This window comes from Solea senegalensis, unplaced genomic scaffold, assembly GCF_019176455.1.
Source record: "Solea senegalensis isolate Sse05_10M unplaced genomic scaffold, IFAPA_SoseM_1 scf7180000015844, whole genome shotgun sequence".
Classification (NCBI taxonomy): Eukaryota; Metazoa; Chordata; class Actinopteri; order Pleuronectiformes; family Soleidae; genus Solea; species Solea senegalensis.
Window position 1 is genome coordinate 1 of NW_025321476.1, and position 12,500 is coordinate 12,500.

At 38.1% G+C, this 12,500-nt stretch overlaps 1 protein-coding gene across 1 annotated transcript in view; it reads right to left on the reverse strand.

The window, feature by feature from the left end:
* Positions 1 to 1,015: 1,015 nt before the first annotated feature.
* LOC122762614 (zinc metalloproteinase-disintegrin-like batroxstatin-1) overlaps positions 1,016 to 12,500 on the reverse strand; it is a 16,181-nt gene continuing 4,696 nt past the window's right edge. Inside the window, exons 6-22 of the mRNA XM_044017798.1 lie at positions 12,257 to 12,449; positions 12,092 to 12,154; positions 11,858 to 11,929; positions 11,276 to 11,445; positions 10,497 to 10,578; positions 9,210 to 9,343; positions 8,068 to 8,245; positions 7,223 to 7,312; positions 6,467 to 6,662; positions 5,032 to 5,137; positions 4,515 to 4,671; positions 3,692 to 3,772; positions 2,875 to 2,968; positions 2,673 to 2,775; positions 2,508 to 2,595; positions 2,323 to 2,412; positions 1,016 to 1,655 (exon numbers count right to left, since the gene is read on the reverse strand). Coding sequence (XP_043873733.1) covers positions 1,623 to 1,655; positions 2,323 to 2,412; positions 2,508 to 2,595; positions 2,673 to 2,775; positions 2,875 to 2,968; positions 3,692 to 3,772; positions 4,515 to 4,671; positions 5,032 to 5,137; positions 6,467 to 6,662; positions 7,223 to 7,312; positions 8,068 to 8,245; positions 9,210 to 9,343; positions 10,497 to 10,578; positions 11,276 to 11,445; positions 11,858 to 11,929; positions 12,092 to 12,154; positions 12,257 to 12,449 — 1,930 coding nt within the window. The 3' untranslated portion in view covers positions 1,016 to 1,622. The remainder of the gene's footprint in view (positions 1,656 to 2,322; positions 2,413 to 2,507; positions 2,596 to 2,672; positions 2,776 to 2,874; positions 2,969 to 3,691; positions 3,773 to 4,514; positions 4,672 to 5,031; positions 5,138 to 6,466; positions 6,663 to 7,222; positions 7,313 to 8,067; positions 8,246 to 9,209; positions 9,344 to 10,496; positions 10,579 to 11,275; positions 11,446 to 11,857; positions 11,930 to 12,091; positions 12,155 to 12,256; positions 12,450 to 12,500) is intronic.

Below are 12,500 nucleotides of genomic sequence, written 5' to 3' on the forward strand. Positions count from 1 at the left end.
AAAGTCATACATTAGAGTATCGTCCAAATTTTGACAAAAAAGTCATACTTTAGTACGTCGTTCAAATTTTGACCAAAAAGTCATATTTTAGTATGTTGTCCAAAAAGTTATCAAAATTCATATTTTAGTATGTTGTTAAAATTTTGACAAAAAAGTCATACTTTAGGATGTGGTCCAAATTATGACAAACAAGTCATAGGTTAGTATGTCGGCCAAAATGTGATAAAAAAGTCACAGGTTAGTATGTTGTCCAAAATTTGAATAAAACGTCCAAAATCGGTTAAAAAAAAGTCCAAAACCTCACCTTATAGTCACAGGTACTTCACCTCACGGAGTGGGAGTGAAGTATGGATTGTCTGTTTGACAGTGGCTTGTTGCATGAAGTGTTTCATCTCGGATTGCCTTGTTATTACTTTAAACTGTGTTTTAAGTCCTAATATTAAACAAGGCTAACACAGAACAGAGATAAACTACACTTCTCATACTTAAGATTTATGAACTGACTTATAATAAAATGAAAATGAAAACCTGTCCATGACTCAATTCAATTTAAATCGTTAAAAAAAGTGCAAATTAATTCCCATTTCCGACCAGGTTTTCCTGCCGTTTCTGTAAAACATGAATAATTAAACCCATGAAAAGATAATAAACTGTCAGTTTGATAAATTAGACACAACTTAATTTGAAGCAAGTGATATTAAATAAATATTAAAGCCTTAAAGTTTATTTACTCTATGAGTTTGTATTCTCAGTGACAACAGTACACAAAAACCTTACTTTTATAATATTATACATGTATTTACATTTAGTATGTTATCATATTATCATATATTATTGTTATCATCATTATTATTATATTTATTAATAACACACATTGCACAATAATGGACCAGAAATCTTTACAGTTTCATGTCAAAAATGCTTTTGCTATATAAAAAAATTTTAAATATTAAATTTACTGCCAGTTTTTTGATAATGTTTAACATTTAAAGGGGTTTTATATAACAAAACATCTGTTAATCCCTCACACTACAGCATGATTTGGCCAGATAATCTGTTCAAATCAGACTCAAATCAGTAGACACCCAAGATTGTCGGATTGTTGGCTGAAATCTGGCCGATTATCCTCTCGTGTGGGGCATGTTTGAAGTTAGCATTGCAGTACCCATATTCAACACTGAAGGTCGCTGTTGCACATATTGTACATACATCCCCTTTTAAATCCAGTCATGCACAATAGTATTTACACTTTCTGTAAGAAAATAATAAAGGAATATAAAAAAACACAGTATGGCTCACAGTCAGGGTCAGAGCGGCAGCGCTGATCCTCGCTCAGGTTTGTTGTAGAAAAAGTGCTTTAAATGTTGTGAAAAACCCTGCATTGTCTGTGCATGTGAGTAACAATTCACGTTGTTGTTGTTGTTGTTGTTGTTGTTCCTGCAGCAGCGTGAACATCACCGACACAGAAACACACAAGTGCATCGGGCAGCAGGAAACAAACAAATAAACATGTTTCTGTCTCTGGTCCAGTTTTTTTTCCAGCAGCTTCTTGTTAGGGACGGTGGTCACAGACAGGTGAGTGTCGTCGTCATCATCATCATCGTCATCATCATCATAACAGGTCACACCTTTGGGTGAGGGACAGGTCTCAGAGCCTGCAGAATGAAAATAAGTCACAAAACAAGTCAATTACATATGCATTTCTATATTTATTTTGTCCATAAATGTAGTTAAAATGTTGAAAAATGTCGATCAGTGTTTGACAAACCTGTTTTTTCGGTCAAATTGAGCAAAGAAACCAGAAAATTAAATTCACATTTAAGAAGCTGAGAGTTTAGAAAGCTTGAATCAATTTGTTTAAGAAAACAACAACAATAGACTATTAAAATAGTTGACGATTCATTTTGTTGCAGCCCTAGTGTGTGTGTTTGCAGCGTCTCTGTCACTCACTGCAGAAGCTCAGTTCTTGTCTGTTTTTGAACTTTAGATCAGAACCGCTGAGACGCAGATCACAAAAACACCCAAAGTGTCTTTGATTCATTGCTCTGATCGCGATTGTAAATCGAATATCGACGGAAACGACGTCACGATCTTCGAAAGCAAAGGTGGAATCGAGCATTAAACCACGCCCTCGGTGCGGCGTCCTGCAGACGTGTGGTTGTAGCCGTTGTAGCGCGACTACACGTTAGCTCCTCCCACTAACCTGAAGCTGCTGCCAACTCATAGTTGCCGTGATTACATGGCAAGTGCTGATTTTGCTCCTTGTGTAAATGGAACACATATTGTACGTTGAGTGTTGCATTTAAAGCGGCAGTTTGTTACCTGACGAGCAGCCGTGTAGTTCTGACCCGGAGGTTTGGGTCTGTTTCCTGCTGGAGGAGGAGGAGGCGGAGCTCCTTTGGGTCTTCCAGCCTACAAGTGCAGGAGTAAGTAGTTTGGACCATGTGGTGACGAGTTACAGTCTGAAATAAATCAGGGCGTGTGTTTGAAATATTCCCATGTGTTACCTGATGTGACACCTGAATGATCGGTGACGGTTTGTGTGGGCGCTGGGCGGAGCTGGACATCGCTGCCGGCTTCCTCCGTGTGTGTGTCCTGTCAGAGAAAGAAAAGATTTCATCTCACACATTCCCAACCTCACGAAATGGAGAAATACAGAGTCGGATACTTACATCGGCAGCATGGGAAGTTTGCGTTTCTTCCAGAGTAATCCGACGACACCTCCGATGATTCCCAGAACCATGAGTACGACGACGACGACGGCAATAATTATTCCTGCAGGACAAAAAAAAAACAAAACAAAAAAACAAATCTGTTTAGTTTTAGTCGTCGTGGGATCATCGGACGGAAAGTTGTCGTATTTATCGCAGGTACCAGTAGAAGGAGAAACAAGAGATCCGTCTCTTGAGTCGCAGTTCGGAGGCATCCACCCCGGCTCACACTGACACTCACTCCTGTGATTACACACCTGCAGCACACACACAACACACAGCAGAGGTCACATGACTGTCACGTTTAGTCACGACAGCAAAGGGGGAATTCCAAAATAAAGTCTTTCAGAAGTGGTAACGGTTTTAGCGACATGCTCGTTTCTCTCACAGTACAAACACGTTCATGAACATACTGTCGAGCACAGGTTGAAAGAAAAACATGGAATTCTCCTTTTAACACATGAGTGAGGATCAGGCATTTATTTGCAATGGTCAAGATTAAGGTAAGGGACCAGGGAAGGTGTTGTGTCACGAGGAACGCAATTGCAATATGATTCGCAATATAAGAAATGGTCATTTCTACATAATAATATATTCAAAATGATTACTGTCTTATGTTTGTGCAGATGTGTGAGAAATAAAGACGTCTTCTCTTCAGTCTGGAGAGTAAGATGTGTTTAGACCAGGACAATATTTAATCTAAAATGATATTTTAGCTTCAAGAAATACTGCACCTCCTGTGAGGTGAGAATCCCAGTTCAGTGTCCCCATAACGTAAATTACTACATTTTAAGGTGAAGACATATTTTAAGGTTAGGTTGAGGTTAGGATTAGGATTAAGCCAGTAGTACTTAAAGTTATGGTTAGAGCAAGTCTCCATGAAATGAATGTAAGTCAATGCAATGTCCTCTGAAGTCATGGAAACTGGGAGTTTGTGTGTGTGCGTATGTGTGTGTTTGTGTGTGTGTGTGTGTACTTACAGCATGACCGGAGCATTTTGCCGAGCAGTTAACGTTTCTATAAGCTACTGCAAGATCCACACACTCATTCTGACTGCACACCTGAAAGTAAGAAAAGAGAACAACAACACAGTCAGGCTCCACAAACACTGGATCGAGCACTGACACTTCAACAATTAGTGAATTATTTAAATTTTGATCGAGCAGATCCAGAGAAAATGTCTTAATCTGTGCAGAACTTTATTTGCTGAGTCACTCAGATATTTCCATACTAAATTTAAATTAAATGCCAGCATAACTTAGTCTGTTGATAGTGTGTCTGATCCTGCACACACACCGAATTCTGTTCAAATCTGATGAGTTTTCTAATTTTTTACAGTTTTTCCCATTATAATAAATGGGATTTATTGAAAATGTAAAAAAAAATTTGTGATGTCATCAGTGGGTAGAGTGGGAATATAGTTGGTTATATCATGGGTATATTTTAAAGAGTTAAAATCCAGATAATTATTCATTATTTTTGATTAGGACTGATGTTAAGCAAAAGATTTAACCCCATAAAGTGGAAAAAATAGTAATGTGTGCAGTTTTGTTTTTGGAAGTGTAAATTTTTATCCTCCAATGACTTAAGAGTATAGTAAAAAAAAAAAAGACATCTTAATTTGTCAAGATAGAGACTTTCTTACAAAACATTGTGCCATATGTACTAACAACACCAAAATGATTGACAGAGCCTGGTTTAATTTTCATGTAAAAAATTTGCATTTGCACTCATGTGGCACTAGAGGGAGCCCCACGCCAGCAGAGGTTAAATAAAAAATGAAAACAAAACACCACTTCTTACTTTTCCAGTCCCACACTCCGTCCCAGTGTCCACCTGACCGAAGTCTTTAGTGTGGTCGTCGAAAAAAGCCGCCTTGCAGTCGCCAACTCTCACCATGCGGCCGTAGTTTGGGCTTCCTTTACCTTGTTGACAGAAGAGCTTCCCACAGTACTTGTCTCTGCAAATCAAACAGCAACACAGTGAATCATTACATTACATGTCATTTGGCAGACGCTTTTATCGTTATGTATCGTTACCCCATTCTCATGCCTGGCATCAAAACCCCCAACCGTCTGCTTCCAAATATCCACTTTATCACCAAGTCATTATTGCCTAAAGTCATTAGTTTACCCAAATCACTCAGCGTTACTAACTATTGACCAAAGTAAATCAGAATTAGAAACAGAAATAATCTGAATACAAAGGTTTTAAAGAAATAATGATCATTCAATGCATCTTTATATGCAACATAATTAGCTTTTACATTTTAAAAGACATGTATAATGTAAAAGTGACAGAAAATTTTGCTGTGACTCACTGTTGCTGACAGGGGATGTACTGGTCTTTAGATGGACGTTTGCAGAAAGAGTAGTAGGTTCCTCTGGTGTTGTAGTTGTAGCAGTAAGCTTTGGCCTCAACAGCACCTGAAAACAAGGGAAGCAACACTTAACACATATTTAAGGACTATGTGAAGTGATGAGAAATAAAATCTCTCTTCACAGGAAAATGTGTTTAAAACACAGATTAGTACACCTTAGTGAGGACCAAAGCAGCTAAACCTCGCTGTTTAAAACACAACAGATTAGCACGCCTTAGTGAGGACCAAAGCAGCTAAACCTCGCTGTTTAAAACACAACAGATTAGCACGCCTTAGTGAGGAACAAAGCAGCTAAACGTCGCTGTTTAAAACAGATTTGTACGCCTTAGTGAGGACCAAATCAGCTAAACATCGCTGTTTAAAACAGATTTGCAAGTGAGACCAAATTGCTGTTTAGATTTATTAGTGAGGACCAAATCAGCTAAACATCGCTGTTTAAAACAGATTTGTACTTAGTGAGGACCAAATCAGCTAAACATTGCTGTTTAAAACAGATTTGTGCCTTTTAGTGAGGACCAAATCAGCTAAACATCGCTGTTTAAAACAGATTTGTACGCCTTAGTGAGGACCAACGCTAAACATCGCTGTTTAAAACAGATTTGCTTTAGTGAGGACCAAATCAGCTAAACATCGCAAAAGGACAAATCAGCTGTTTAAAACAGATCTAGTGAGGACAAATCAAAACATCGCTGTTTAAAACAGATTTATACGCCTTAGTGAGGACCAAATCAGCTAAACATCGCTGTTTAAAACAGATTTATACGCCTGAGTGAGGACCACAGCAGCTAAACTTTGCCGTTTAAAACACAGATTTATACGCCTTAGTGAGGACCAAAGCAGCTAATATTAACGTTAAATGTTCCAGTGTCAAACCATTTGTTTCACAAACACGCACGTAGCGAAGCGACATCTCAGCAAGTAGTGGCTACTTCCTGTTTCGGCTCAGTTTTACAACAGTTATGGAATGGCGACTAAAACGAAAGATACCATAAAATCATCTGTATTTTATTTTATTAAGATTGATTACTGTTGAGCTGTTTTTAATAAGTGTTAGGCAAAAGCCGAACTCAGTGCCTCTTATTTTGAAAGCCAGGGCTGAAAGGAAGTGGGGATATGTAAAATGGGCTGAGTTGACATGTCTGTCTGTCTATTACAGTGACATCCATATGTTATTAATATGAATTTATCACAATTAGGGAACAAACAGCTGTGCATAAAAGCTAGTGAAAGGAGCAGCAAACGAGATGCATTCAATGGCCCTGGTACATTTCATCACTTCACAATAACTGGTGTGTGGAGAGGAGAATCTCTGCATTTGCTTGACACACTCTTAAAGTAACAGAAAGTGACATTAAATGATAAAAATGACACTCACCTGCTCCGTACATCTTGACACACTGGTTTGGCCTCTGTGGACACTGACCGTTGTAACAGTATCCCTGGCTTCCGTCACACGGGAGACCGTTCACAGCAAACATGTCCTCGGGGCAGACGTTGTTAGTTCCGTCGCAGTACTCGGGCAGGTCGCACTCGTCCTGCTTCCTGCGACACTCTCTGGAGTGAGGCAGGATCTGTGTGGAGACACGGGAGAGTCATTCATTCATTCACATTCACTTCAAAAAAATACAAAACTTTTTCAAAACATTTTCCTTAATAGAAATGCATTTTTTTTTTTGTTTTTTTTTAAACTAAAAGCCTCGAATTTTGCCTCTTTCTCGCAATAAAAACACCATGAAACAGTAAAAACTCTCATTGTCACAAGAACATTTAAAACAAAAACTAACAACCCTGGCATTCTCAAGCAATTATTTGCTGCTTGCAGCTTTAAATGTTATTGTTATTATCAGTATTATAATTAAAATCCCACAGAATATCTAATTACTCTTAAATCTCCAAAGAAAAATGTGACAAAATTATACAAAAACTGAAAGAATAATATTGTTTAGTCTACAATATTTCTAATTACTAATATATACAGTATATAGACACATAAATATGAATTTTCTATCTTCTATTTTTCCCCATTCCACAATTTGTAATGTCTCCAATGGCCACTCGAGGGCAGTGACAGATCAGAGGTTGGAAAAGAAGAAGACAGCGCAGCAGATTATAATCTCTCCAATTGACTCACTTCACAGCTCTCACAGCACTCGCCGTCTGCACACTGTGATCCCTCTGACAGCCTGCAGGTGGTAGCATTGCAACACGGGTTGGTGCATTCCTTTAAACACAAAACGGGAGCTGTTAAGACTCGTTCAATAACAGTAATAATAATAATAATAGTAGTATAATAATAAAGATCATGTTCTCTGTGGTTTCGTCATGTGGTAATCTCAGCAAATTTACTTCACTGCTTCACAACTTGTTTCTTGAGGGATTAATATTTGTATGTCCACCTGCCACACGTGTTTTACACGTTTACAAAAATTATTAAATAACTGACTATAGTTGAAAAAAATGTGTTTTATTTAGTTGTGCGGAGATAACAGACATTTGTTTATATTTAAATCTTACACACTACAGCTTTAAGAGTCTTTAAGGTTTTTTATTTCTTCTGGACAATCTTTGAGAAAAATTCAGCATTCTCCTCTCGCTGCTCAAATATGTGTGTTTCGTGTATATCTGACTAAGTTTGGCCTTTCCCCACCACTGAATTTTACAGCCGTTCTGACATGACAGTGGTGCAGTTAACTCTACGATTTCACAATGCAATCTTCTGAAAAGTTGTGGCCGGCGGCAAACAAGCGCGTGCAGAATACCAGCAGACGATGCAAACATGTCTGAGCACATTCGACATCTCTGCAAATAATCTCACAGGAGTGAACTTCACAACAGAAGTTTACAAGTCAGTTTTAGTCTTAAACTACACTGATACAAATTCTGTTCAGTGCCATTGACATAAATTATAATAGATATATAATTAGATTAATGAACACAGACAAGGGGGATATAATTTAAGATAAGATAAGAGATTACCTTCACAGTGCCACAGTCGCACTCCTCTCCTGCCTCCGTGAACCCGTTGCCACAGACAGATGGCGCCGACAGACTCCTATAGTCTGGTATGTCCATCAAACAGCTGGGGCTGCGGTTCATCAGGTACTTCTCGTATGTGTTGCTGCTGCAGCTGCTGAAGGTTCGGGGGACGTCCCAACTGAGGACAAACAAGGACACACTCACGTCGATCAGACACATTTTTTCTACTGGTCAGTTCCATCTCTTGCAGTTTATAAATCCGGCAAAATGGCAATTTTTCACCTAAAACTTTTTTTTTAAAAATACACTTTATTTGTATAACATGGGAACATCATCAGTTGGGGGCAGTGACACCATGTGATTGGCAGCTCGTACCATTTTATACATCATAGTTCATACATCTGAAGGGGGGCATTTTCCTTTTTCCTATAAAACATTTTTTCCACACAAGTTCAATATTTTGTCCACTCGAAAAAATACAAAAACACACTGTTAAGTGGTGTCCAGTCTACAGGTGGCACCATATGCCTGTTTTGGTCATAAACTAGATGTGATTTTCTGGTTTTCCTGCCTGAAGCCAACTTGGAAGTAACATTATGTTGAATAGCAACTAGGGGGCAACTCCACTATTTGCAAAAAGAACTCAGTTTGACTGATGGTAAACATTTACCTAAGCATTTAATGGTTTCAATCACTACTTTCAGCTCTTCTTTAATATAACATGATGTCAGTTTTGTAAGTTATGTTCCAGTTCAGAGGAGAATAGATGTTTAAGAACAGCCATTGTACCGTACAAGGTAAAGTTAGCACTAAGTTTGGCCGTTGTCTAAACATCCGTGATAGCGCTCAAGTAGTTCAAGACGTTAAACTACAAAGACTCTAAGACATAACACAAAAAGCTGTATTTATAAAATATATCCAGCTTTGTGTTGACCGAGACACACTCAGGCTCCTCCCCATGTCCTCCAAAGTATGGTCACTTCTGATCTCAAAAAGCCAAGATGGCGCTGGTCAAAATACGAAGCTCAGCACTTCAAAATAGTGGCTCACAAACCAACAGATGACATCGCTGTGTGTCATTTCCACTTGTTCCACGTCAGATCTTCTTCTATTAAAGACACCGTCACAGAGCGTTTTCTCACCTGAGAGCTGCAGCCATGATGCAGGTGTCTCCAACGCAACTGCACGCACTGGAGTCGTCGTGGCTCATGCCCAGGTTGTGGCCCATCTCATGAGCCAGGGTCGCTCCGACTGCGATGGCACGGTCGTTGTGATCCTGAAAGTTAGATAATATTTTAAATTAAACACACACCAGTGATATCCTTCATATCTGTGCTCTTACTCAACATTCTTTAACTGATTAAAGCTTTTTACCTTATCTCTATCTCATATAAGTTGATTTCATGTGCTGTACTCTATTAAGACTCTTCTATCTACTCTTTTAAGACTCTTTCTATTTCTCTTAAAACCTTCTATTTGGACCATGATATTGTTTTGATTATTAGTTTCCCTCCTTGCATATTGTCTAGTTTTACATCCTGTTTTATGCTGTTTTTCTTCTCACTTCTTAGTCGTTACTTCCTGTCCTAAACATTACATTTGAATATTGATGCTACATCATAAAACATTATGATGCCAATGTCTGTTATGAATTATTCTCTCATATGTTCATCATGTGAGTTATATAAAGAATTAAGAATTTATTTTAACAATAACCACCACAAGCTGTAAGGCATTTTATAAATGACTCATCTTCAAATTGAGTTAATGTTTTTTTAAATATGAATTACTTGTTAAAAAGTAAACAACAGCTTTTTATGCTGTTATTGTTTGTTTTTTCCCCCATTACTTAATTGCTTTTAATAATTCACTTTATTATAATTGTGAATTTTAACAAATGTATTTAAATTATTTAAGTTGTTTGGTGACATCATGATGTATATGAGTTATTTATAATTATGAGAGCTTATAACTATGATTATGTAGTTAATCATAGTTATAAGCTACGATTATAACTATGATTAGTTATAATCATAACTAATCATAAGTATGACTTTAAAAGATACTTTTAAAGTATCTTTATGATACTTAAAAATCATAAAGAATTTTAAGTATGGTCACACATAATGTGATTTAATGCATTTTAGACAAAGGGCTTCATAGAAATGAGCTGTGTCTTTTTTAACCTCAGCCTCCTTGAGTTTACTCTCAGTTCAGGTCATTGATCCAATTGTTAGTTTTACAGCATGATTTGGTAAATGATGACCCCATTAAGAGTCAATGGCGTGAGTTGTAGCATGGACACGATGTAACTGACATATGGTGCCACACAATAAATGGAGAGCTGGAGAAGGTGATGATCAAAAAGACAAGGTTTTAAAATATCATCTCAAGTCCTTCAGTGGAAGAAATCCTCCATTTTAGCTCACCTGTACCACCCCGACAGAGTGACCAGAGCACATAGTCCCAATGAAAGCCAGTCCCACAGTCGCTCCTTCAAAGTCAATTCCACTGTAAAACAAAACACGAGATAAAAACAAACAAACACATTAATTATGTTTATTTATATTAATTTTACAATAAATAAACATTAACTGGTTTCACAAAGGTGGGACATAAATAAAATGACTAATCACGTCACCATGAACTAAAATCGCACCCCATTGCTGTGCTTCCTGTGCCATGAAAAACTGTTAACAAAAGAAGGCGGAGCTGTTAAACCAAAGACGCAGGTGTTTAACCAAAGGGTTATGGTTATTTGGTTGAGACATCTGTACTTCCCCAGAATCTGAATTTAAAACATAACGGACAGAGTTTGTGACATCAAATCTAACGTGGACGCACAATGAAGACTCAGAAAAGTTACGCAAATAACTGATGCTTCAAAGTTGTTTAACCTGGACTCCTGTTTCCTATAAACAAGCAAACAGGATGTTGAAACATCCTTTTATTGAACAATGTCCTGTGCCATATTAAAGCAATAATATACAACTTTACTCTGGACTTCACAAAATGGCATGTGGTGAGGTCAGTATTGATGTGTCAATAACTCATACATTACTGCATACTTCATACAGTATAACCTAAAATATCACTTAAAAGCTAATAATTTTGGACCACAACTTTGACTACAAAATGAAATCTTCATAGACTGCACTTATTTTATTTTATTTTCAGTAGTATTTAGTTCCATAGAAGTTCCTCAGACCTGATGAGATGTGCATTGTCATGCTTCTTCCTCTTGGCCAGTTCAGAGTTCCTCCACTTCATGAAAGCATCCAGGTTTGCCCCAGCTGGAGGTGTCACAGTGATCAAATCCCTGTTGGACCAGATCTCCAGCCCCACCAGAGCAATGAAGGTCCTCAGGGGCTTATAGGCCTGACAACAACATGACAGGAGATCAGCAGAGAGACAGAGATTAACCTTGAAGGTCCAGTGTAAGACATGTAGGAGGTTTTATCAGCAGAAATTGAGAGTAAAATCACTTCACAGTGATTTCCAAAGAAATTAGCTGAATTTTCCAAGATTCAACATGACAAAATTTTGTGGGGTTGAGGTCACAAGAAGTTCTACTAATATAACTTACAATCAGGGTAACCTTAGTCATAGAGGACGGTGAAAAGAAGCCTGAATGGACAAAGCCAGTGCTTCGCATTTCAAAGCGGAAGCTAACTTCGCTAAATGAAGAAGAACATCCTCGTATGAACTGGAAATTCGGCTGATGCGTAAAAAGATGTCATCCGTGACTTGGAGTTTGACCAAATATAGGAATCTAAGCCACTTGACTCACCATGTTGACAAAGTTGACAATTTCGAATATCCTCTTTCTCAGCTTCGTCTGGTCTCGCTTCATCTTCACATACTGAAACACAACGCTGTCATATTAGGCCACATCCTGTTTCCCAGCAGATGATTCATTTTAAAATCAGCCTCATGATTTTGATATTCATTTTATTGTTATTTTAAACCCCCATCATTTAAAAAAGTATGCGTTTCATAATCTCCACATGTATTTGTAACTTACCGCACGGTTATCAGCAACAAGGAAGAGCTCAATGTATTTCTGTTGCTGAACAATCGGTATTCCCTGAAGGGCAAAAGCAGTTAAAAGCACCGGTTAGTTAATGTTAGTTAATATTTGTCTTTATAAACCAGGAGTGAATGATGTTTTTGTGCTGCAGAATGTTACCCCTGATCTGGAGCGGCTGAGGCTCGTTGGGGGTTCGAAGTCGTCGCTCCAGCTGGTGTTGGTGACACCACACACTGCAGGTGTGAATTTCTCCTTCTCTTTCTCGCTGAATGTCGTCACTGCGTGGTCACCTTCATCGTCTCCTGACAGAGGCTCGATCAGGTATTTCTGAGCAGATGTCCTGAAGTAACCCCTGAAACCAAAAACACACCACCTTGAGTTCTACAGAAATAGCCACGAGTCG